This window comes from Poeciliopsis prolifica, unplaced genomic scaffold (genome assembly GCF_027474105.1).
Source record: "Poeciliopsis prolifica strain line A6 unplaced genomic scaffold, Auburn_PproV2 SCAFFOLD098, whole genome shotgun sequence".
NCBI lineage: Eukaryota > Metazoa > Chordata > Actinopteri > Cyprinodontiformes > Poeciliidae > Poeciliopsis > Poeciliopsis prolifica.
The window spans coordinates 937,100-963,247 of record NW_026562473.1 but is presented as its reverse complement, the minus strand read 5'-3'; the positions used below and the strand labels follow the sequence as shown (position 1 = coordinate 963,247).

Sequence of the window (26,148 nt, the reverse complement as noted above, 5' to 3'; positions counted from 1 at the left end):
ATGGACTGATGTCCGTGGTCTAATAGAAAAGAGTTTGGATTGCAAGAAGTAGGTAACACCAAGAATGCCCACCTTCGAAGTTATTAATTTTCATCTCCTTGGCAACGAGGCAGTTGTGGAGACACAGCTGCCCTGTCTCTCCCAGCAGCATGTTCTTCAAGTACCCATCTAGGACTTGTTCATGCAGCTCTAGCCAACTTAGCTTTCCTTGTGAAAGCAGACAGTAATGTTTCTTCCTTGCTTCATGTCAATCAGTATAAATTCATGTTTCATTCATTAATCAAAAAAGTGCATCATGACATGAAAAAAAATACATATATAATTCACTCCTGACTTTAAGTTGCAGGAGCAGCCAAACTATGAAAGAGTGCAAGGCAAGTGCAAGAATCATGTTAAACAAATATTAACAGTGTCACAGACACACAACTACACATAGACACAAGTTTCAAACTTGTGAACAAAGTTTACAGTAATGACAGAGAAAATTATCCATGTTCATGCAATTTTATTGGGAGTAATGATGACCAATTGCTTGGAGAAAATCATGTTAAGACATTTATTTTCTGATAAATTGTCAATAAAACAAATAAAAATATGAGTATGTGGTTATTTAGACTTCCAATTTGTATTGCTGATTTCTGAGATAAGTCAGTGCTCAATAAGTACAGTAAAAAATAAACCCATAAGCAATTATTGTGTTTCAGTTCATGAAAGGTCTTATAATATCACATGATTACTGACAACTTTCTTACTCTCAACTAAAATATAATACAAAATACAAAATGATAAACGTAAAAACAAACATCTATAGAAAGATCTCAACTCATATCTGACATTAGACGTGTGTTTCATCCTTCCCCTGCTAAAATGAAACTGTCCGTTTTACTGGTCAGCAGGTACTACCTCCAGGATGATCTGCATCATTCTGTTGAAAGAATCTGTTGGTACACAAAAAAAACAGCTTACAAATAACTCATTCCATTTCACGACCAAGCAGTGATGTTCCGTTCACATTCGTAGACAAAACTAATTCGGCAGAACTCATCAAAGCAATCTATACTTTATCTAACATTTTTGCCAGTTGACATTAATGAATTCTATCAATGCATGATGTGGAAATATCTTGGTAGCAAGTGACAAAGAACAAAAATATCAAAGTTTAACAGGGGAGAGATTATTAATGGTGTCTGTAAAGTTTTGAAGGATTGTTGTCCCAAACATTAACATCTCTCAGGTCATACAGCCCTTGCTTTAGTTCTATAAAGACCAGATAGTTAATGAGAGCATTCGTGACCCTACATAGTCCCTCAACTCTCACTGCAAAATGCCTCAAGATCTACAAGATCCAAGAATCAAATGTGAGCCACATAATCAAACTCCCATGATTCCTCAGCCATTCCATGAGGCTAAAGATCTGCTTCACTGTGCAAAATTATCAGAGGATTTATTATTATTATTATTATTATTATTATTATTATTATTATTATTATTATTATTATTTACTACTCTGTCAGCTATTGAGACACTTGTTAAATTAAAAAACTTTAACATTTAAAAATGTGTCTACAAATTACCATTTGAAGACTAATTTATATTTGTCAGAACAATATAAATTGTTTTTACAAAGAAGCCATCATATGAAATGTATGTTTGTGTTGAGTTACCCAAAGCTTTTTGAAGCCACCGTGGTCTGCTGAATTTAATAAAAATGTAGTAGGTAGGGATGCCAGTAAGGGACATGGCGAATCCAATCCCTGTGTTAACCGGGTCTGAGTACAGTGACAGGAAGACCATAAAGAAACATGTCAAACAGAACACCACTGGGATGAAGAGCGGCACCTGTGGACGAGACAAGATGGGACTGAAGTAATATGATGTATGTTTACACTGATGTGTGGTTTCAGAGTTCCCACAATCTGTATTTGCAGATCAGAACATTTCTTAGAAAATGAACAAACCTACCACAGAAGAGGAACTAGATAAAATTTTGGCACTGACCATGGTTTTAAATGACTCAAAAAGAGCCTACAGTTCGAAAATGTTCTAGTTATTTACCATTAGAGTAATACCATTAACCTCTGCTACAAAATCCAAACATTCAAAGGCATATGGACTGATTTCAACTAAGGGATCTTTAAAAATGTAGGACTTGGAGATTTAAACTCTTAGCAGTCACCAAAAGGTATACATAGAAAAATGTATGAAACTTCATCATGTATGAAACTTTGTACAACTGCAGTTGGTTAAATATACTGAGACACTTACCTTAAAGGGTCGGGGTAGATCTGGTTTGGTATATCGGAGGTAGATTAAACCCAGAACCACCACACCAATAAACAGCCACCGCAGAAAGCTCATGAAGTTAAGAAGGCTGTAAATGTCCCCCACAAACAGCTGGAGTATGGTCATGGGATACTGCAAATTCAGATACGTACAACTTGTTATTAAAACATGAGATGACATACAGGAGATAAAGTTGTCAGTATTGTCTGTTGACTGAAAGCGCACTGACCAGTATAAGGACAGCAGCCAGTGGAGTGTGTCTGCGGACATGGATCATAGACAGGACCTCAGGAAGCTGTCCTTCACGTGAAGCTACATAGAACATTCTAGATAGCATAAACACCAACTCATATAAACAGAGAGAAATGGGAACAGTTTGACAGTAAAGTAAAGGGAATACTTCACTCTGCAGAGGTCTGCGTGTACTCAAATGTATTCAAAGAGGACTAAATGCGAACTGAAAGTGGACACATCGTCAGATAACACGTTTACATCGAACTGATAAGTTTGAGAGTCGATGCAATCAATCGAAAGCACCAGCACCACTGTGCCACCACATGATAACACCAACTACTCATCAGGTACGGGGACAGAACAACTCTTCTAAATCTTTGAGGCCTGTTTTGTCTTGTTTGCAGAGTGTCAAGATTGAAATGATAATTTCTTTCTAGTTGTTTATTTATTATTAATATTTCTATGTGTTTGACATTCTTAGAAAGCTTAGAACCCACACTTTAAGAATCTTTATATAACTCAAAGTGGACATTTATTCCCTCTCAGTCACAAATGTTTAGAGATGGTTTTATATTGTAGTTTGAACTCAGATGAGAACCAGGTTGAAATAAATAGAGAGAATTTTACCTTGACAAAGCAAAGTGGCCTCCATTCATGGAACCAAAACAGGACAAGGCCACAAAAACAGGGACAACAACCGAGAAGTTTCCTAATAGCCTCTCTGCAAATGTCTGAAGAATATAAATGAGAAAAGGGTTACAAATAAGACAGTCAAATATGTGCTGCTTCAGAGTTGAGGCAGTGATTAAAGTGTAGATAATAACATTAGGTCAAGTGGTTGATGACTTAATTAAAACATATTTCTTATTGTGCTGAACTATGTTAAAAGGTTGTAAGTGTTAAAGTGAAACTACTAATCCTTCCACCTTGTCATGCTCAGGGTAGAAAAACTGATCATCTAAAAGTTTTTTAGTATAATTCAAAGACTTTTCCAGGTACATAAATGTTGTGCTTTGAGTCCTCAGTCATTTTAGATATATTCAAAACATCAATATATCTAAAATGACTTGATATGTGCTTAACTAAAGAACAATTAAAATACAGTCCTTGGGTTCCAAAGGTCACATCAGATTTGTGTGAATTTATGGTCATTAATGTAAACTGTTACTTTTTTTAGTCTTATCTTATTAAATGTGGTTAATTAGACTGAATTTAGAGGACTGAAAGGACTGCTGGCAGTAATTGTCATAAATGGGTCATGCAAAAGTGGGAGACAAAGCTAATTGTTATTCATGAAGCTATTACATTTATATTAGCCACAGACATTGCTGACATGGGTGAATATAGTCAGTAAAGGGAAAAAATCTGAATTAACTAAATACATGTACAGTTGTCATTTTAAACAAAAGTAATGATTAATTTTAAATGGAAAAAAGAGAAATGTTAAACAGTTTGAACACATGACTGAGAAATCTAAACCAACATGATGTTCATATCTTCAAAAATTGTATCACTTTCCAGTCTTGATCAGTTCCATCTTCATCTTGGTGCCTGTTGCTCTGTCCACCATGTTTTCAGAATCTCTGGTGACTGGTTTATTAAAAGTGACCAGAGACAAATCTAGTTACTTTTCCTGAGGTCAGATTTTTGTGGCTCAAACTCTGGTGATACAGCATAAGCTGCAGCTGACTAATATAATATTTCTAATTGTGAATACTGACATTGGATTAAAACCCCAAATCAACTAAACTTAAAACTAATAAGCTTCCATCATTTTAAATGCAAAAGTTTTTTTCCAGATCCACACAGAATAGGGTTATATTATATTCACTCAGTCATTATTCCTTCCATACCATCTGTTAGACTTCCTTTCATTTACCATGTTTTCTTTTTTTGAAAAAAAGAAATTTACCAATAAACATTTGTGCTAATTATCTGACAATGACAATCAGTGACACCTTGTGACTTATTAAAGTTTTGAAAAATTTTGTTAATAAAACCAGAGAACCACAAAATATAGATCATTCAAGGACAGAAAGTGCTCTGTTTAAATATTATTCCATCTAGTGTAATGTTTTGATTATGAATAGTATAAATATGAAACTTAATTCCTAATGGGTACTTAATGCTTAATTGCGTAAGATGCAAAATTAAAAAAAAACTTTAAATAATCCATGTCCTCTCTCTCTTCATTGCTTTCCACATCATATCATACGAGCATACATCCTGTTAAGGTCATCTAAAATTACTCATTAGGCAATGCTGCAAGCTTCTTTTACATAAGTCTGAGACATGAGTTAAATCTTAAATTAAGTTTTCAATGTAAACTTCTGCCCACTGTCTAATGGAGGAAGAACAGACTGCAATCCTTTTATCATATCAACCTTCTAAGAACACAGAAATGCTTTTAACACCTTTCTTAAGGCGCTCTTAACACTCATTGTGCACAAGGTAATAAAGCTAACCACATTACAAAAGAGCAGGGATCTCTTAGTGGATCTGCAAGCCCTTAAAGCTGAGGAAGACTCAATCACTGATAGCATCCTGCAGCCTAATAAGGAACTGTGGCTGTTATTGGGGAATGTCTGAGATGTGATTAGCATTACCAGGGTTGGGCTGAAGCAATTGCATTAGTGGGGAAGCAAAGTCGTCAGAAATGCTTCATTAATAATGAGATGCTAAGTGCAGGAACTGCAGCATATAGGTTCAGACCTCACTGTCTGCTAGGAGAACAAAGGATTTTCTGCCTACATCTATATCATATTCTATTGTTTTAAAAGACTTCAGTTCATTTCTTGAACTCTTAATATTGTATATTTCATTACAATATTATAGCAAATTGTCCAAACCTACTTTTTTTTGTCAGTATTTGTGATCCCATACCACAAAATCATGTATAACTTTCAGATATATTACCATTCTCTGAGATTCTGGTAAATCTCCACCGGGTTAAATTAGTTTTCATTATTTAAGCCCAAATATCTTCAAATCCTCTTCAGAATCTTCCCAAACAGTTCTCTACAGGAATTATGCTCTGTGCTGACTCCAAAGGTCGAGCTGGCTGCATATGATGTTCATTAATCTATGTTTTATTTTTAGCATACATGTGCAGTTGATTTGAAGTGATATCTTTCCTTTGATCTCCAGGTAGACATTGATTTGGACAGATTTTGATCATAATCTGGCAGGTAAACACTGATTGGATTTAATTAGCTGTTCTGCAGAGATCTTTCATATTCCCACATAGATTGGGTTACCAACAGGGCATCCATCGGCCCTGTCATTGAAGTCTGAGATCTTTGCAGGCTCTGAATCCCTTGGCTAAATTAACATTATTTTTTGGTCAATAATTCAATAATTGCAGATTCTTCAGAAAGATATTCCTCTGACTTTATGCTGAAAACTTTCATCACAAAGCCCTGAATCTCAGCTTAGTCTCCTGGATTACCTTGTTCTTTGGGAAGCTACTTTTTATTTACTTTTATTTACTTTCATTTACTGTTTATTTTAAAAATAGTGAACAGTTTTTACTATTTTTACTTTTATAAAATTTATTTTTCATAAACGTAAATTGCATTTTACTTATATAAAAGTAAAATGCAATATTTTATAGCTGAATATTTAACAGACTTTTTAACTATTATTGTTAATTATGGGATTATCTTATAATTCACATTTCTACAACAACTTTTCTGGGGTCATTTAGTGGCCTTCAAAAATTCTGAAGGAGTTGCATCAGAGTCCTATCTGTGTTTTCACTTCATGTTTCTTTTATTTTGTTTTCTTATCACTACATTGGGTGAGTCCATATTTTCCCCTCCTTAATCTGACAAAAATATGTCAGATAATGTCACAACCTTATTAAATAAAATACTACATGTTTGGTAATCCATAACGGAAATGTTAATTTAACTTCTTAATGTAATGGATGGATGGATGGATGGATGGATGGATGGATGGATGGATGGATGGATGGATGGATGGATGGATGGATGGATGGATGGATGGATGGATGGATGGATGGATGGATGGATGGTCTTACTACAGCAACAGCCTCTGAGGATAGGAGTTCCTCTGCTGACATCACAGTGTAGTAAGCGATGTTGGTCAACACATAGCAGGAGGTCACAATTGCCATGGAGATACAAATGGCCAATGGAACGGTCCTGAAAGCAGAGAGATGATTATGATGAACATCTCTTTGACCTGCTCCTCTCTCCTGTCTCTGTTTTTAGTAATTACCTGGTAACACAAAGTCTAAAGGGGCTTTATCATGTAAATTAGACATTTTCTGTCTAATATTAGAGTTTTACATCTTGTTATTATATCCGCAATTATAAATGCAATCAAGCATTTCCAGTCTATTTTAATTAAGTATGTATAAGTACATTTCAATAAAAAAAATGTGATGGTTCAGGAAGATTTCAGTTGTTTTGGCTCCTGTTTAAGAAATTAGAAAATATACTCAGATCCATTAATTTAACATACGTTTTATTGACTAAAATTGCACAAGTTGCTGTTAACTAATCAGTGAATTCATTAAAAACTTCATTTTTTGAGGCAATGAGTTTGAATTTTTGAAGTAAGGAGAACTAATTTGATGACACTTTTTTAAGTGCCAGTTTAAGAGCTGTGACTCAATGGTTTAGATAAATATGACCAGCTGGGTCAGACTGGACAGGACTTCATCAGATAACGGGTCCTTTTACCGGCCTTTGGCTCCAGTCACCAGCAGGGCACAGATAAGTTTCCTCCCTTTGAGCTGATTGAGGCATACTGACAATGAAGTCAATGGAGTATTTAAAACACCCACCAATTATGTCATATTATGGGTTATGTGTATCTATTAAGTGAAGGAAGTAACTATAGAACTAACGAACCATGCCTATCTTGTTTGACTTCATTCTAAGGTAACTCAGACCTGATTAAAACATTATTTTGTTTGAGCATGTAGTCCAGACAGGACTAGTAAAGGATGGACCATAATATTTTGCAGCACACTAATGTGATTTGTCTTAAATTTGGTTCTATTTTTTTAATCTTTTGCCAAGGCTGTGTTTAGTTGGAAATATAAAACTGATATGTAAAAATGAATTAAACATAAAAATGAACTTTCTTTGTCTACTTTAGACCACAGTGACTGATTTGATCACCTCATTAGTGTAGTTATGTCATCTTTACCATCTACCATGCTTCATTTTATTTTTCCATTCTTCTTATAAAGATAACAGTGGACAGAATGAGAGCAGTGCTTCACAGGGGTGTACAGTATGGAGAACATGCAGGTAGTTCGATGACAGTGCTCACTGTGTCCAGACGTCACTTTTCAGTGAACTTAATGTTTGATGAAAAATACACAGACACAGTTTCACTAAAATGGAAAACACCCTATGCAGTCCCTTCAGTGGTTAACAGTCTGTCTTCAGGTTTTCTGTGTGTTTATTGTATCTCTCTTCTTTCACGTTGCTCTATTGCTGTTGAGTTTGTATTCAGTGGTGAGTCTTTTATCTTTGTTTTTATTCAATGGTGAGTCTTTTATCTTTATTTTCTCTTTGCAAGGTAATGAAGCAGAAGCAAATATGTTCAGCATGTTGTATCTGTCAGTGCTTTCTAACTTCAGTTATTAGTTGATGCACAAAAGTGTTTTGTGGTTTTCTGACTGTTCTGTTTTATTTTCGAGTTTGATAAGATTACATTTGAATTCTTTCACATGACTTTTTCCTTTTCTCATCCCAATGAGGCCTGCACCTCTGTGGTCAGTGGCTTCTCTCTGTCTGTATTTTATTGATCACAGATAGTTTATCTCAGCTCCTTCACTGAGCACAGCCTGCTATAGCAGCTGTTGCAGGAAAATGCAACAGCTGCCTTTAGGTTCATGCAGAAACTGAACTAAAGGTGGCTAAAGTTCGAATGCACCAAATTCTGAGGGCGAAGTGCAGAGAGTATTAGACACTAGTTCTTCACGTTTTATTAATCTGAAATAGCTACATTTATTTCAGCTCTGAGATTTTTAATATTTAGGTGTTTTGATGATAATGTGAATCTTTCAAATGAATTTGAGAAGGTGTTGGTCTTGTTTCACATTTTATTGAGTCATGTTGGTCCTGTTTCGGTCTCAATACACTCTGGTCTTGATCTTGACTTGGTCTTGGTCACTATTATCCCTTTATAGTTCATCACATTAACCTGAGTGTCATCACAGAGCAGCCAGCATATGGAACTTACTTCTCTGGGTTGTCAACCTCCTCTGTCACAAAGTTGAGATAAAACCTGGAAAAACACAGAGAAGAAACAGATTTGAAGGAGAAAACAAGCAGCAACTGACACAAGATCCAAGAACTTCCTGTTCTGATATGTAATAATCAAATAATTCCAATACATGCATTTACAATGGTTTTAGTTCATCAGTCATATTTTTATGTTGATCATTTAAATGAAGCATGAATTATGCCATTTAAAAATGATACATTCCAGGGAAATAATTTAATATCATATCTATACATGACGATTTGATTCTCCGCTACATCTCTGTTTGTAGACCTGATATAAATCTTAAGATAAAATATTTAAACCACATTGATGTAAAGAGTGATAGTTATTTTAATTACATGATATAATTCTACACAAATTGCTGAAAAATGGAAAGAAGCACAAACTAAAGCATGTAAATATGCAAAATTACAAGTGGTCCCTAGCAAAATCTGTGATTCTTAGTCTGACTATTAGAGAGCAAACAGTAAATATGAAGATATTTGTCTAGTTCTTTTAGCAGAAAACAACATGTAGTTCAATCTAACATGTCATTAGAACATGGAAGTGTACAGGCTGTTCCAGTACAACAAGATGCCTTCTGGAAATCATGTTAATGTTTAAACAGTGTTAAAAGCTAATTTATAAAAGCCAAATTGAAACGGTTCAACATGAATTATAATTCTTACGCAGAACTGCCCACACATCACTGCTCTGGCACTTATAACAAGATCGATCCGTCCGACCCTGAACACCATTTAATTATTCTTGCCAATCTTGGCTGTTAATAAAAGTCTATTAGATGTCAACTATCTTTGGCAGAACTGCTAAAGATCTGTAAAACCTTCAAATGAATTCAACATTTATTTGGAGGTTTTAAAGGCCAACTAATCACATGCTGGAAAATTCTGAAAAAATGGAGACATATTTTGTTCTTTAGAAATACATGTTTTTAACAGACTCAAGGGTGGTAAAAATTGAACTTATTTTTATTTTTTTCATTTATTACATTCTTTTCGTTTTTCATGTATTATCAGACTGTTAGGGAGCAATAGTATAGAGAGGTGTTTTGGGTCACCAAGTCTCCATGGCAACCATTAGATACAATCTACAAGTCAATCATGTATAAAAATGAAAAAAACTAATCTTTTTGTCCTACCATTACAAAAGTAAGCAAGTGGAGTTCCCTTGCTGGGACTGCACCTGAAGTGGTGTGTGTTGAGGTGACCAGGTGAAGTTTGAACTGTTCAGCCTCACTTTCAGATGGGCTTAGAATCAAACAGAGGATGGACATGTGCTGTAGATATGACTGGTCCAACCCAGCTGAACCAAATGGCTGAATCGCTCTGTGAACGTGAGCCGACCTCGACCCGACTCAGTGACTTCCTTACCTTAGCAGGTTTTGCATTGCGATGTGACATGTGACTGAGAAACTAAGCTAATAAACAATGCACATTTTTTCCATAAAGCCTCATGCAGCTTTCAAGACATCTCAAAATATTTTTAACACATCTTCACAAGTCGTGCTAAAAATTCTGGCTGTCACTCGAGATGAGTGTTTGTTGAGCATCTGTTCACTGGAGTATCAAGTCGCTCAAGCAGTATTAGTAATTCTTTCATGTTAGGCAAAAATGTAATAATTGCAAATTGTACCTGCTGATTGATAGGTTTTAAAATTGTCATTTGCTATTGATAAAATGCTGATTGTCTATCTTTGTTTTGTGGATTTTTTCAGATTTTTTCAGAATCCACAGCCTCTGTGTTTGTGTGGACCATACATACCAACCAGCATATGCATACATCCCAGAGTAGAAAGCCAGGGGCATTCCAGACAGCTGCACCTTGCTCAAATCAAAGGCATTCTCAAAATTTTTGGTCTCACCTGTAAACACACATTCGAAAAGAACATACATTACCTTCTTTAGGTGTTTTGAAACATCATTGTTTTAAAGTGAAGAGTGAATGCTGCAGTCACATAATGATACATGTAAAAATTTGAAAGCAGAAGTTTACATATATCAAATAAAAAAACACAAACATGTTTTCTCACTGACTGAAGTTAAGTATGTCTAAATTATTTAGTTTTAAGTCAGTTAAAATTACAAAAAATTATGACTATTAACTAAATCCCAGAAAACTGAGAAGATTTTTTTAGAATTGTATGTAACTTTCTTCAAAATCAAAAGTTTACATACATTTAGCTACGTGACACTGGCCAAACCTTTTTGGTTTCCTTCCACAAGCGTCCTCATAATAATTTGTGGAGTTCTGGTCTGTTCATCCTGACAAAACTGGTGGAACTGAGTCAGGTCTGCATGCCGTCTCACTCACACACACATTTCAGATCTACTCACAACTTCTCCATAGGACTGAGGTCAGGGATTTGACCTGACCTCTGATAACACAGAGTGTGTTTTCTATGAGTCACTCTGTAACCACTGCGGTTGAATGCTGAGGGTTATTGTTCATTAAAAAACAATCTATGCCCAAGATTTTATTTGCTAAATGTATGCTACATAATATTCTTTCCCAATGTTACTATCAATTTTATGGAGTGCACCAGTTCCTCCTGCACCAAAACAGTCCCACAACATGATGCTGCCACCACCATATAAGACAGGATGGCACAACCGCCCCAAATGTACTGATGGTCATTATGTCCAAACAGCTCCACTTCATTTTCGTCAAACCACATTACGTTTCCCATAGTCTGATGAAAAATTGCGAACTGTCATGATTCTTCTGAGCCAATGGCTTTTTCCTCACTGAATGGCCTTTCAGTGAGGAAAAGCCATCCTGTCAGTACAGGACAGTTTCACTGGGGATATTGACTGTCTTACCAGCTTCAGATGCATCTTCTCCAGGTCTCTGCCTTTTGTTTTGGACACAAACTAGCTTTAACCAGAACCCGTCTCCTTCCTGAGTGCTATGATAGCTGGGCATTCCTATCATGTATATATTTATGCGTAACTATTTGAACAGATACCTGCAGCACCTTCAAGCATCTTTACATTGTTTCTCATAATGACCCAGACTGGATCTGCTCTATGATTCTCCTTCCTGATGTCTTGGCTGATTTATGCTGACTTTCCCATTATGTCAAACAATGAGGTTGTGTGTTCCTGGTGAGCTTCCAATTAACTCATTTGTGACAGTTAACCTATCAGAGATTTATGGAAGGAAACCCAAATTGTTTTACTCAAGTCACACAATTTAATGACAGTTTTTCCTCATACTAACAAAATTAATATAAACTTCTGAATTAAAAGAAAAAAAAAATTCTCACGACGGTTTCTGGGATTTTACAAATAGAAATCATTTTGGTCATTTTAACTGACCTGAAAAAGAGAGGTTTGTGTCTTTTTATTCAGTGTATGGCTTTCCACATTGACTGACATTAGACCAAACACATGTCCAGCTTTTATTACTTGAGTTCAAACATTCAGAATTATCAAGTTAAAATGGTTCCGTTAAACTGTGTTCATTTCTCTAGTATGTGCACAGTGCCGCAGGTTTAACAGATACACTCTGGTATTTAAAGGAGTAATTAATCAACTTAAAATAATTAATTTATTTTGATTAATAACTTGTTCACAGTTGGATAGTGTGCTGTGATAAATAGCTAAAACTCCAAGGAGGGCTGCTACTCTTTAATTAATTGGAAGGCCAGGAAATCCTAGCTAATGGGGAAAGAAATCAGATGGTTTTGTTTATGAACTCTATAAAATCTAACATGATCATTAGCCAGGTTTAGGTAGATATTAGGTTTTTGTGTCATTATAGTAAAGAAGAACTAAATTCCTGCTGCATATCTGGTCTTACATGTTTTGGAAGGATGTTATTTTTGTGCATTTAACCTTCTAATACATTAAGGCTAGAAGACACTTTCCTCTCAAAGGTACTCCTTGACTCTGGATTTGAGCAGTGCCAGAAATACTTGGTGAAAACACACAGACTCTCCTGTTTTTCCAACCATTAATGCTGGGTAATGGGTGCATCAACCAAAATATGAAGGTTGGTTTTTGTTATGCACTTGCCACTTGCTTAAAAAAGTTTCTTTAAAAACAGAGAGAAACATGAAAAGAGAAAACAGACCTGAATAAAAACATGAATAAAAACAACTAAGATTTGTCAACAGTCGACAACCAAAGCTTCAACACAAATGTCAAACTTTGTTTAACTAAACCTTACAAAATATCTAAGTAAATCAGAACTTTAGAATTTGTCCCACACCATTAATTTAGGGGAAGCTAGAGTGTTCATCAGATTTAGCAAAAAAAAAAAAAAAAAAAAAAAAAAACACATAGTTTATTGTTATCATGTTAATTAGATATAAATTAATATTAATCCTCCAACAGATAGCATTCACAAGTTATTTTACTTGGGAATGTACTTATGTCGCATTTTTGTAGGTTCTTATGTGAAATAGTCAACGTTTCAATCCACTTAACAATTCTTAACAAGTTCAAATAAACTGCAGTTAAAATGTATGCATTCTAGTTTGACATGCAGGAAAACCATAAAAACTGCTGCTAAGCTCTTTATGCACAGAAGATATTTGGCCTGAATGATGCATTACTCCAGGCCAAAAGCAGATTAATGTACTGAGGTTATTTAGTTAAGAGTCAGTCAGTCAGAATTGATGTAAAAGTTATTGTTTTGTTTTCTTTTAATTGTGAAAACAAAGCAACTTTGTGTCATATCCAGTAAATGATTGTATTAATCATCTAAAGTAAATGATAACAATATTTAAAATGGAGATCAGTAGCTTGGAGAGAGCAGCAGCTCCTCTGAACACCTGTTTCCAGGACATTGTGAAATCTTGTGCTTGAAGCTTGATGCTTGCTGTGTACAGCTGTGCATCACAGCCTGCAAGTCTGTAAGCTTATATTTACAGTGCATGCTTGAATGTGAAACTAAGGAAGCTTTGATGATTGTTGTGGCTGAGTGCTCAGTGTGAGCCCCTGGTTTTTCAACAACACTTAATGGAAGCAGATGGAGTACTGCAAGTGTTCTGCACTTAAAAAATAACTCATTCAACTTACTTTAACCATTTATTTCAATAATTTCAATAAAATTGACTTATGTTCAGTATATAAATAGAGCCTAACTGTACTTTGTAAAACCAATCAAAAATACTTAGCAGCTCCTACTTAATGACTCTTAGTTAGAGTGCAATCACTGGATTTTGCTCTACTAAGCTAGTTTTAATTTCCTACAACAGTTTAATTTTAGTTTAGCTTACAAAAAGATAAACAATTTCCACAATAAGTAAACTTTTGTTTTGTTGAACAAACATTCATTGCCAATAAAACATCCATCCATAATCATACATGCTTATCCGTAGTGATGGTGAAAGGTGCTGCTGCCTGTCTCCAGCGGTCAATGGGTGAGAGCCGGGGTCACAGTGGACAGGTCACCACTCCATCATCGGGCAACATGACAGTCATTCACACACATATTCACCTCATGAGAATTTAGGGAGACCAATCAACCTGACAGTTATGTTTTTGGACTGTGGGAGGAGAGAACCCTCCATGCACAGGGAGAACATGCAAACCCCATGCAAAGAGACCTGCAGGATTTGAACCCAGGACCTTCTTGCTCCAAGGCAACAGTGCTACCAACTGCACTACTATGCATGTGCAGTGTCTTCTTCATGCAATTTTTTGCAATATGCTATGTTTGAAATTCCAACTAATTTATATTATTTAATTTGGACATAGTTCAATTTATTTAGTTCAAAAGTTTGCTGAGTTTGTTTTGTGTTTTTCTTTTGAGCGTGGCTTTAGGAAGTCTCTTTGTTTGCAGACATTTATATAACTCATTATGTCTTACCTTTGAAGAGCTGGATCATCCCAGGGACTATGATGGTGGTGATTGCCACTAACTTGCTGATGGTCAGGAGGATCTGGATCCTGGCTGTCCAGGTGACGCTCATACTGTTCAGATAAACAACAGAAGCTGCAGGGAAACAGAGGAGTCAGTGGCCACTTACCTTCTCATACTGACATAGTACTATCATTTATTAAATCATTTACAAAAGCATTATCCTAGGAACATAAGATTGGCCCAAAACATTCAGTCATTACAAACACATAACACAAACACAATATATTTCTCACAGAAGGCTGAGAAATGTGTCATTATAGTAATAATATTTCTGCTGAGAAATATTATATTTGTTAGATATTTTTTAGTATTATCATTTTGTTGTTACTTTAGTTTATATTCAGTCTAAAGTATTATTGTGATTTTAGTATAAACTGACCTGGAGGTTACGACTGTCTTCATGTGAGGTAGTAAAACTTTATGGTTCTCAGACCTTAAAGTCTTCTCTGGTGTTTATCTACCCAGTTTTAGGTGACAGTTTGACCTAGAGCTGAACTGGGCTCAGATTGTAAATTAGATATCACACCTGGAACTGAGTTGTTGGTCTGTTTGTGTTAAATGTTTTACGACCTCTGTTGTTTCCTGACTGCACCATCTTTGACAATAAAGAGGGAGCTCATGTGAAAGCAGATCAGAACTCTCTATGAACAACTTGAAGAAAGTTGTTGGTGGAGACTTCTCCTTCTGCAGAAGCTAGACCATATTTAATTCATATACGTTGTCTGTGGTTATTTTATTGTAGGTTCGAGGAAAAAACCTAACAATATTGAGGCCTTATTTTATGGTTTATACTATATAGGCATATTTCCCACTGGAGTAACAATTACTAATCATTATTTTAGATTATTTTTAAATGTAAAATGGTGGGGTCTTCACACCATAGCATGCTTAAAAACCTTTCTGATATTGTCATGGAAACAATATGTAAATCCTGTTAGATTTTACATGTCTGGACTTAAATATGATCTGGTCTTAATCAGTTGTTCTAACGGTTTCCCTCTAACCCATAAGAGGTCAAAGTCAAGCCACAGATTCTACCATATCATTATTTTATCATCACATTTGGTGTGGTGGCTCTTTGGACAGTTCAGCTTCATAAACCACAAGGATTCATTTCTGTTTCCTGTATTCTAAGTTGACATTTGACAAATCAACACATTATCTCCTCCTAGCTCCCTGCAGTGAAACCTCAGTGCATGTTGAAGAGGTCCATGTGATGGTGATGAAGATGATGGTGATTTGTTTTGTAGGCTAACAGTGTTATTTTCGGCTTCAGTGTGCTGTGGAAAATCAAATCTCTGTATAAAGTGGAGCAGATTGAACCACATTCATCAACAGCACCACGAGGCTGATAAAGTCCAAAGTTATTTCTGATAAATCTGGTTCTACAGTCGTCCAGCACATCATCTCTGTTCCATTATAGGTAACTATAATAAAGTGGAATGCTTTGTGAACTTCAGGTTAGAAATAATTTTAGAACCTGATAAACAACAGATCATTTCTATATCAAGACACTCAAAATATTATGCTTCAAACTGTGCTTTTGATTTGTTTTACATTATGAATGCCTACAAATTTTATACAAATATAATAAAAAGATTCAATATGCAAAATTTTAAACCATTAACTTTTCAAAGTGAATATTATATTTTTTCATCCATTTAAAATCCCCTATAGATATTTAAGAGAATCTTTCAATTAATCATGTTTCCTAGTTTATGTATTAAAAACTAGATTAAAGAATGATGTGAGTGTCTGCTTTAAGCCTGAGGACAACTATGATAACAACCAATGGCTATGTTGTGTTGTAGTAGTAGAAGAACAATCCTTTTCCTGTCATTGCAGTCATCCACAAGGAAATCATTTCTGGCTTCCTCACAGGATGCAGCTGGTGTGTTTGAAATTATGGTTAAACAGGATTAAATGTGGGTACATTTTCCTTAAACACTAACTTTCCAAAGATTCTAAATGTCCAATAGACATTTAACGACATCTATCAGGAGCATGTCTCTTGTCTTCTCTTATGAAGACAAGAGAAATCTGTCCAGATGCATTTGAATTTTGCTTGGCTTTCTGGCCTTCAGGAATGATTTATTGACTATGAGCTTCTCACAAATTTCCTCTGGTCTTAATTGGGTTTACAGATAAGATACTAAAGGCTTAACTATTTTAGCTACTGGCAATCTAAAATTTGATGGAAATATTTACATCCAGTTTAAGTGAAGGCTGCAAGTGGCCTCCAAAGTGGGACTTTGTGCATTGATCAGTGGGATGAAATATGTGAGACTGTACAGTCAATGTTTACAGAGAAGGCCACAACTGGCCAAAAAGATTATGTAATAATCTGACACAGAGTCAGCAAAAGGCAAAAAAGCAATAGCTGTCTTATTTACTAATGCCGATGGCTGTGGCCAGTTTCACAGCCATGGGGGGGATACTGCAGGGCATGAAGAGCGGCTCCAGGATGTATCGCCCAAAGGCCAGAGAAATGACCGCCAGCGCTGCAGGCCTGTAGGACACAACACATCCACATCACATTACACTATGAGACTAAATTCATTTTACAGCTGATAAACCCTCAGACTTTCCACTATCTGTGTTTGGACGTTGATAACCTCTCTGTCTGTTTGGGTTGTTATACAGATCCAACACGTTGACTGACAGTGACATTGACTCAGCTCAGTTTGTACTTTTGGTACCGTCCACATTCACATGCTTTCAGCTTCACATACTTACATCTAAATAGCCACATGTACCGAATAGATTTGATTTTCCCCAAATAGCCTTCCATTCCATTGATTCCAACATATAGATTTGCTATAAATCTGTTGATAAGAATGAGACAAGAACAGAAACATTAACCTTTGTCTGGATTTGAATGATGGTCACTCAGTGACCTCTCTGACAACCTGACATTAAGAGAGTTTGATCCTCAATGGCCTTGTAAAAGGTTATCACACCCAGGAAATGTTCAAATTTTTTTCACTGTGATGTTATGTAACACACACAAATATTTGGACTATTGTAAAGCGCAAGAAAAAATAATGCAGAATTTCTTGGAATTGTTTAAAGATTTTTGTGTAAACACCTCTAAATAAAATACAGCACAATCTAATTCATAAACATGTTGTATTTTAAATCCAGCAGTTCTGTAAAAGCTTCAATAGATTAGAGAACATTAGTGAACAAACAGCATCATGAAGACCAAGGAAGCAGCAGACAGGACGACCTTTTCATCACTGTAGACTAAGAGAAGCTGATCAGAGTAAATGCAAAAGTCATTATGGGATTAAATACTGGAAAAAACTGGAAGAAAACTTGTTAGAGTTTTAAGACTTAGACTTAGACTTAGACTTCCTTTATTGTCATTGTACAAAAAAAAACACAAGGTGAATCTTGACAACGAAATGTCGTTACTTGGCTACCAGTGTAACAGAGCTAAAACCTTATACTACACAATAAATAAATACAATACAAGTGCCATAGAATCCACAGGTTCAGTGTTGTGAACAAAACTAAACTAAAGTGCATGTATTGACCATGTCCATGGGGGGGTAATTTGGTTTGTGAGTGTGTGTGAAGGGGTGTTATGTGGCATTAAGCGGTCTGATGGCCCGGGGGAAGAAACTGTTCAGTAGTCTGGTTGTTCTGCACAAGATGCTGCGGAACCTTCTTCCAGACGCCAGGGGGGAAAACAGTCCATGGTTGGGGTGGGTGGGTTCAGAGAGGATCTGGTGAGCGCGGGATAGGCAGCGCCTCTCTGCGATGTCCTTGATGCAGGGGAGCAGAGCCCCCGTGATCTTCTCCCCTGTCCTCACCACACTCTGTAGAGACTTCCAGTCAGAGGCCCTTCAGCTCCCAGACCAGATGGAGATGTAGCTGGTCAGTAGGCTCTCAATGGTCCCTCTGTAGAAGGTCTGAAGGATGGGGGACGGGAGGGATGCTCTCTTCATCCGACGCAGGAAGTGCATGCGCTGCTGGCCCTTCTTCACCAGTGAGGAGATGTGGGGAGACCAGCTGAGGTTTTTGTTGATGTGCACCCCCAGGAACTTGGTGCTGCTGACGACCTCCACAGCTGAGTCATTGATGAGGAGTGGTGTGAGGGTGGGTCTGGATTTCCTGAAGTCTACAATGATCTCCTTGGTCTTGTTAACATTCAGGATCAGGTTGTTTCCACTGCACCAGTCCACCAGATGTCGCACCTCCTCCCTATAGGCCGTCTCGTTGTTGTCCCGGATGAGGCCCACCACTGTGGTGTCATCCGCGTACTTCAGGATGTGGTTGGATCTGAAGTGTGGACGGCAGTCGTGGGTTATCAGGGTGAACAGCAGGGGGCTCAGGACACAGCCCTGAGGGGTGCCGGTGTCCAGGGTGATGACATCGGAGGTGTTTGTTCTCCATTCTGACAGCCTGGGTTCTGTCAGTGAGGAAGTCCAGTAGCCAGTTGCAGAGGGGGGTGTTAATTCCTAAGGGGCCCAGTTTGCCCACCAGGTCTTGGGGGATGATCGTGTTGAACGCTGAGCTGAAGTCCAGGAACAGCATCCGCACGTGGGTGTTCTTCTCCTCCAGATGCTCCAGGCTCAGGTGGAGAGCAGTGGAGACTGCATCCTCAGCACTGCGCTTGGACTGGTATGCAAACTGGAAAGGGTCGTGTGATGGGGGGAGCGTGGAGATGATGTGGTCCTTAACAAGTCTTTCAAAGCACTTCATGATGGTGGATGTCAGTGCGACGGGGCGGAAGTCGTTAAGGCATGTGATGGTGGTTGACTTCGGGACCGGAACGACAGTGGCAGACTTGAAGCACTGTGGGACGACAGCCTGATCCAGGGACGTGTTGAAGATGTCCGTGAGCACGTGGGCCAGCTGGTCCGAGCATTCCTTGATTAGCAGACCTGGAATGTTGTCCGGACCTGCAGCTTTCCGCACGTTGACCTTCCTCAGAACCTTCCGCACTGCTGATGTTTCTAGTCTGAGCGCCTGTTCATCGGGGTGTGGCGTCGCTTTCCTCGCAGGGTTGTTGTTCAGCTCCTCAAATCTTCCGAAGAAGTTGTTGAGCTCGTTGAGGAAGCCAGTGTCGTTCTGGCAGGATGGGGGTGTGGGTTTGTAGTCTGTGATAGACTGGATGTCCTGCCACAGTTTCCTGGTGTTGTTGGAGTCCTGGAAGAGACCCTGGATTTTCCGGCTGTGGGCTCGCTTAGCGTCTCTGATGGCCCGGTTCAGGTTGACCCTCGCAGATCTGAGAGCCACAGCATCACCAGATCTGAAAGCAGCATTGCGTTCTCTCAGCTTCGTTCCCACCTCCTTGGTCATCCAAGATTTCTGGTTTGCCCGAGTGACTATTGTTTTTGTTACTGTCTCTTTTTCCATGCACCAACTGTTAAAGTCGAATACAGATGCAGCGTACTCCTCCACGTTGGTGCGGTGGTTGTCTGTTGCTGCGTCCTTGAAGATGCCCCATTCAGTGCACTCAAAACAGTCCTGCAGTGCAGACATGGCGCCCCCAGGCCATACTCTCACCTTCTTCACTGCAGGTCTCTCTCTGATGAGCCGGGGCTGGTATGCAGGAATTAGCATGACAGAGAGATGGTCTGAGGAGCCCAGGTGGGGGTGGGGGGGTGCTCTGTAGGCCTTCTTTATGTTGGTGTAGACAAGGTCCAGAGTGTTCTCCCCTCTGATAGCAAAGTCCACATGTTGGTGAAAGTTTGGAAGCTTCATGTTGGCCTGGTTGAAGTCGCCAGCAACAATAAAAACACCTTCCGTTTGTGTGGCTTGCATGTCCGGATCTGACATGCAAGCCACACCTTGAATCTAAAGGACCTTGGATCCGAACAGAAGTTAATCTTCCAGCAGGACAATGACTCTTGACAGCCATACATACAGAGGACACACAACTATGCAAGCATACCGCAAAATAAAGGACACTGGAAAAGGACCATTTAACCTGGAAATCATGTTTTTGGACTGTAAGAGGAAGCCAATGAATCCAGAGAGAATCCCTCCATCAGAGAGACCATATGCAGAGAGATATAAAATCTACCAAACGACCACCATGCAGCCTTATTAAGTCAAACTCCAGACCAAAAGGAAACCTGTGATAACAATGAAGAATCATGTGTGTTTGAGTTTGAGTTGAACTGAAAAGAACTAACAACAAATTCAGTCTACATACGTTCAAGACAGGAAGAAAAATGCCCCAAAGCTTCCAGCACTCTCTCTGGCAGTGCTGGAGAGAGTGGCTGTCCACGGGGAGCAATGGACAGCCAAGCTTTTCTGCTATTTGGGGTGAATAGAACACACAGTGTGTGATACCAGTCAGTGACAGTGTCAAAACTGTAATGTTTTTCAGCTTTGTTTTGTTGCTAACCTGTGTATGCATGTCTGCATGTTTGAGCTCAAAATTTCAATTTTAAGTAAAGCCACCTTTACATACTGAACACCTCAGCAAACAAACCAAATTTTCCAGGGAACTATAGCTGGTGTGAATGCATCTTAAATCACCCATTCATTTAATCAGGTGTGGAATATAAGGGTAACAGCTAAAACATGCAGGACAGAGAGGGCCCAGAGGGGCCAGGACTGGGGGCCTCTGCTATAGAACAATCTATCTTTGTAAAGTCATGTATGTAGCAAAAGGAAAGAGTGATGACCTTTAACTATTAGTTGCCTTATGATCAATATAACATAAAACAAATATAAATGTGATAAAGTGAAGACAGTTTTAACTCCTGGGACCTCTGCTGAGTTAAGCTCAGGGTTTTGTTGGGTTTTATTGGGTCAGTGTGTGACCCAATAAAACTTCCTTTGTTTCCAGAACCCTGGGGTCACAGAGTGAAGCGTGTGCTCAAATTCAGGAGCATGAGTTCCTGAGTTTGGCTGCTTCCACAGACTGATCCGAGGCTCAGCAGAACACCCTGTTCATTCCCCAGAGTAGCCGCTGAGGCGCTGCAGCTGACAAAATCTCCTTTTGTTCTTTCTGTTCTTATTGTGACTCTCTGCCTCTGTCCCTTGTATCTTCCCATGTTTTTTGTGGATTCCCACTTGCCGGGGGGACAGCATTAAACTGGTCAGGCCAGGCTTACCGCTAGACTGTTTTCACAGCTTTGTCGTGGCAGTGTACACATTTAGGGCTTCTCTCTCCTCTCTGCTCTTATCTGGGTATCCCAAAGGTTGCAGGCAGACAGATCCTCAGAGTTCCTCACATTATCTGCTGGGTTCTAGATCTGTATTATTTGATCACTGCTTTGGCCGGGATTTCTGCCATCACTGAAAAGGAGCTCTGTTTTATTGAGTTGGTCAAAAAATAGGTTTGTCAATTCAATGAGATCAAGTTTCTACTGGCCAGTGTGGAGAGCAGACTGCAAAGCTGCATGAAATGATGACACAGAGAAACAGAAGAATATCTGTGTTTAAGAAACAAGATGGAGGATTAACAACACAATGATAGATGTTATACTGGTAGTTCTTCTTGATCCTGACCACCAGCTGCTTCTCTCTCAGAATATTTATGCTTTAATAGTTTAATCTGTGTCCTGTCTGTGTCAGTGTTGGCCTGCGACAGACTGGCGACCTGTCCAGGGTGACCACGCCTCTTTCCCGAGACGTTTGCTGGAGAAATGATCCGGGCGAGCACCTCCTGACCCCACGAGAGACAAAGGTGCACAGAAGATGGGTGGATGGATGGACGGACGGACGGACGGACGGATGGATTTTCTACTGTCGCTATGCATTTGCCCAGGAGTGGATACTGCATCTCAATGACTTGGTGAATCTGTTGGGATTCTTGAAGAAACTTTTTAAACTAATGTAAAGAACAAATTGATAATTTTTATAATCAGTAGCAGAAAATGTTCCATAGCATTAATAAGCTATAGGTATAGATTTGGGCCACTTTTCATTTAAGGTCACACTTCTTCAGAAGTGTGCTTGGGCTTTAGTCCTGTTTCAAAGACCAAAGTCCATTAAACGAAACCAGAAGATGAACCCAGAATTAAAAAGTCAAATTTAGCATGGTTAAATAAAGTAAAAAAATGAAAACTTCCATGTGGCACAAATTTATTGAAATAACTTTTTGAAGAGACGTTAAAATATCAAGGTTAAATTAAAATGCTTATGAAAGGCTGAACATAAATACATTCCAATAGAATGGCATTTTATATGTTCTGAGCAGATAGTTTCAATTTGATCATAGATGCATTTTTTAATTTGCTGAAAATAAGGCTTATAGGGCATATTCTTGTATGAACCGTTGGCTTGAATCCTGTTTTCCATTGTTAGCTCTAAACCTACCAGCAGCTGGGGAAAGCTTAAAGAATAATTCAAAATAAACATTTAGGATGTAAATTACTGAAGGGGCTGTGATGTAGAGACCGACGTGCTGAAACCACACAGCACTGCATGTTGACTGTTTGGCTTTGGGTGAAATGTGTGGGAACTTTGAGCATGAGAGAAGGACCAAGCACCATTTGTCACTTAGTGTTAAACCAATGGTCACTCATTGGGCTGAAAAGATTTGCAATACATCACCTTATTGCAATGAGATCAGCCCAAAGTCTGATAAAAGCCATCTGAGGTCCAAATGCTTCCATTATATATGTGTAATGTCCTCCAGACTTCTTAATGCAAGTCCCCAGCTCAGCATAGCACAGTGCTCCTGCAGTGACAAAGGTAACATAATAGTTTTGTTTGAATATCAAGAAGACAGACACAGAAACCGTCATATTTACAGAATAATACTCTCGAGGCCCAGAAGTCCCCCCAGGATATGAGGCTGAGAGGCTTTCTAGAACCCAGGCAGCTTTAGGAAGGGACTTCTGGAGGGTTGAACCTTAGTTAGAGTTTGGACCAAGAGAAATAAAGAGAGTAAAGAAGAGGCTGAAGTAGAGTTTTTAAGGATGATGTGCTTGGAGTTTTCATTACAGCATGAAAACTGAAGGGTTTAGGGTTTAGGGACAGCACTGGATAGAGTTACTTAAGGACTGAGAGTTGGTGGAGCTCTCAGTCCTTATGTTAGCCCAGGAGCTAACATCGTGTCACCCTGATAACACAAAGTTATCAACTGTCAATCAATTAGTTGTCACGCAAACTCTCAGTTTATAGATGAGAGCACTGTTGACCATGACTGGATTTAATGTTCTGTGTAAATCTGCAAAGGAACACACGCTGGTAAAGGATGGAAGGGCACTTAACAATAATGTGAAGAAGAACAAACAGATTTCTGTTCATACATGTCAGCTTGGGTCATTTATTTCTCTTCTCTGACAGGAAGAATTTATCTCCAGACAAAAGTCTGAGTAAGTCCAAAAGCCCGTTAATAAATTATCATTTAATCTCCAAAGGAATGAAAAGTTAACAAATCTAACTTCATCTAATATGAAAATATGAATTATCTGTGATAATCTATGTGTTCTATTTTACCAGTCAGATCCAGGATTACGGTCAGACCTGTACAATCCTTGAGTCACTAGAACTCGCCTGACAACATGAAGTTCGCAAAAACATTTAAGAAAAAGAAACATCATGATCTGGGCACAGTGTGATGCCTTTTGGACTTATTTGACGGGTTCTGTGTAAGTTATTTCAGACAGTAATTAGGCCTGTGTATAGCTAGAAAAATTAAATCAACAAATGTTGGCTGATCACGTAAATTAATTAACAAGTTAGGTCCATAGTAGACTGAACAGCTTTTTTCAAACTGTCTCTTCAATGTCCTCTGTCTTTCAATTACTAAAAAAAACCCTTATCTTTTCTACCTGCATTTGAGTCCAACTAGAAACCAACCAAGACACTTTTGAATTTCATTATTTGGACAAAAAACAATAGTGTTTTCTCCAAGAGGCAGCAAATTACCTGAAAGCAACTTACTGAGTATTCTGTGAACCTTTCGGTCCTTACGGCGGATCATGACCTTTCACATGAACAACAAAGGTTTTAATGACAGATGACGCTAAGGAGGAATAGATATGGACCATCCTGAGATGCATTGTCTCTTTTAGACTTCAGCTGACTCTACAGAGGAAACAATGGATTCTTTCATCATTGGTATGACGAAGTTAAGTGTGACTATGTTGAATATGGACACAACAGTCTGTTAACGATATGAATGGTCAACTTAGCTTCTTTGGTTCCTGGAGTTCCTGGAGCTGTGTGATCCAAAACGGTGTTAATTAAAAATAAAAACTTACTTTCAGTGTTTCAAACTAATGTTTATGACTGAGCTGCTTAGCCCTGCCTATAGTGTTACCTGTGAAAGTAGGTACAGATAATAAAAATGAGGCTTTGCTAAAGACTGATCCAAGTCAAACAATAAACGTGTCACAACACAGAAACAGGTTTTGTCAATTCTGTTAGCTTTGGACCTGAAAACAGTTGAGCCCATCATGACCCATGCTTTGTATTTGGATAAAATTTGCTATTGAATATGAAGCTTAAAACATCAAGCTTCATATGTCTGTCAAACAGACACTTCATATATTGTAACTTAAATTACAATATTGAGAAACCAGATTTTGGAACAAGAATCTAATGAGAATTGATTTAAGCAACACCTGTGTACCAGCCTAAGGCTAAAAGCATAACACGAGTGTGTTTTCGACATGTTACATCATGCATTTCAATGTGTGAATTTAAAAACAGACCAGATCATGTTTGTTTTTAACTTATGGTACAGTGCTTTATCCAGTCCTCCTGTAGAGCTTCAGCAGAAGGTATTCTGCTCTTGTTCCCCTCTAGCTTTTGTCTCTCCTCTGAGCACGACCAGTTCTTGAACCCATTCCTCTGAAGCCACCCATAAATCAGAAATTTAACTCACCAAAAAGTGATAGGACACCACAGGCAATCCACACAGTCAGGGACATTCCCACGCTGCCAGAGTGCTTCAGGATTCCCCTCGGTGAGATGAAGATTCCAGCTCCGATGATGGTCCCAACAATGATGGAGATTCCTCGCAGCAGGGTCACCTTCTTGCCCAGTTCCACCTTCTTTCCACCACCTTCCTGGAGTTTCCCTCCAGGATCTTTTCCATTTAGGGAAAACGTTTGTCCATTCGAAGCTGTTTCCTCATCTTTTTTAATAGAAGTAGATCTGTTCATCTTCTTGAACACTGCCTAGCGTAGAGTCTCTGTTTCTGTTTGGGTTGGATGTGTCTTTCTGGTAGGGCCTTTGTAGGTACGACTAGTCCAGGGAAGAAAAAATTCCTCACTGTTACAGTCCACACTATTAGTAGTCTTTCATGCTCCTTCCTTAAATCTGCTACTACACATTCAACTCTCTGACATCACCCAACTTTTTTGTCTCTGTTCATCTGTCTCCCTGACTTCTGTCTTTTTGTCTTGCCCCATGATGTTGCTGCTTGTACTCCCTCCCCTTTCTGAGTCATGCCTCCTCTCTAAATCCAGCAGTGGCTCCACGGAGGGGACGTGTTGAGCTGACTTAGTGAAAGGTAATCATGACATAGCAACTTGTTTAGAGGGAGTGCTTATCTCCTACATGTCC

The 26,148-nt window shown here is 38.3% G+C and overlaps 1 protein-coding gene across 1 annotated transcript; it reads right to left on the bottom strand.

The window, feature by feature from the left end:
• Window positions 1–508: 508 nt before the first annotated feature.
• On the bottom strand, window positions 509–26,148 carry slc7a11 (solute carrier family 7 member 11). The gene is made up of 12 exons (XM_055023328.1): window positions 25,466–26,148; window positions 23,182–23,308; window positions 17,052–17,167; window positions 14,605–14,730; window positions 10,549–10,648; window positions 8,743–8,787; window positions 6,560–6,683; window positions 3,145–3,248; window positions 2,513–2,609; window positions 2,266–2,415; window positions 1,665–1,839; window positions 509–938 (listed from the first exon to the last, which is right to left on the bottom strand). The coding sequence occupies exons 1-12, from the start codon at window positions 25,743–25,745 to the stop codon at window positions 883–885; spliced, it is 1,500 nt and encodes a 499-aa protein (XP_054879303.1). The 5' UTR covers window positions 25,746–26,148; the 3' UTR covers window positions 509–882.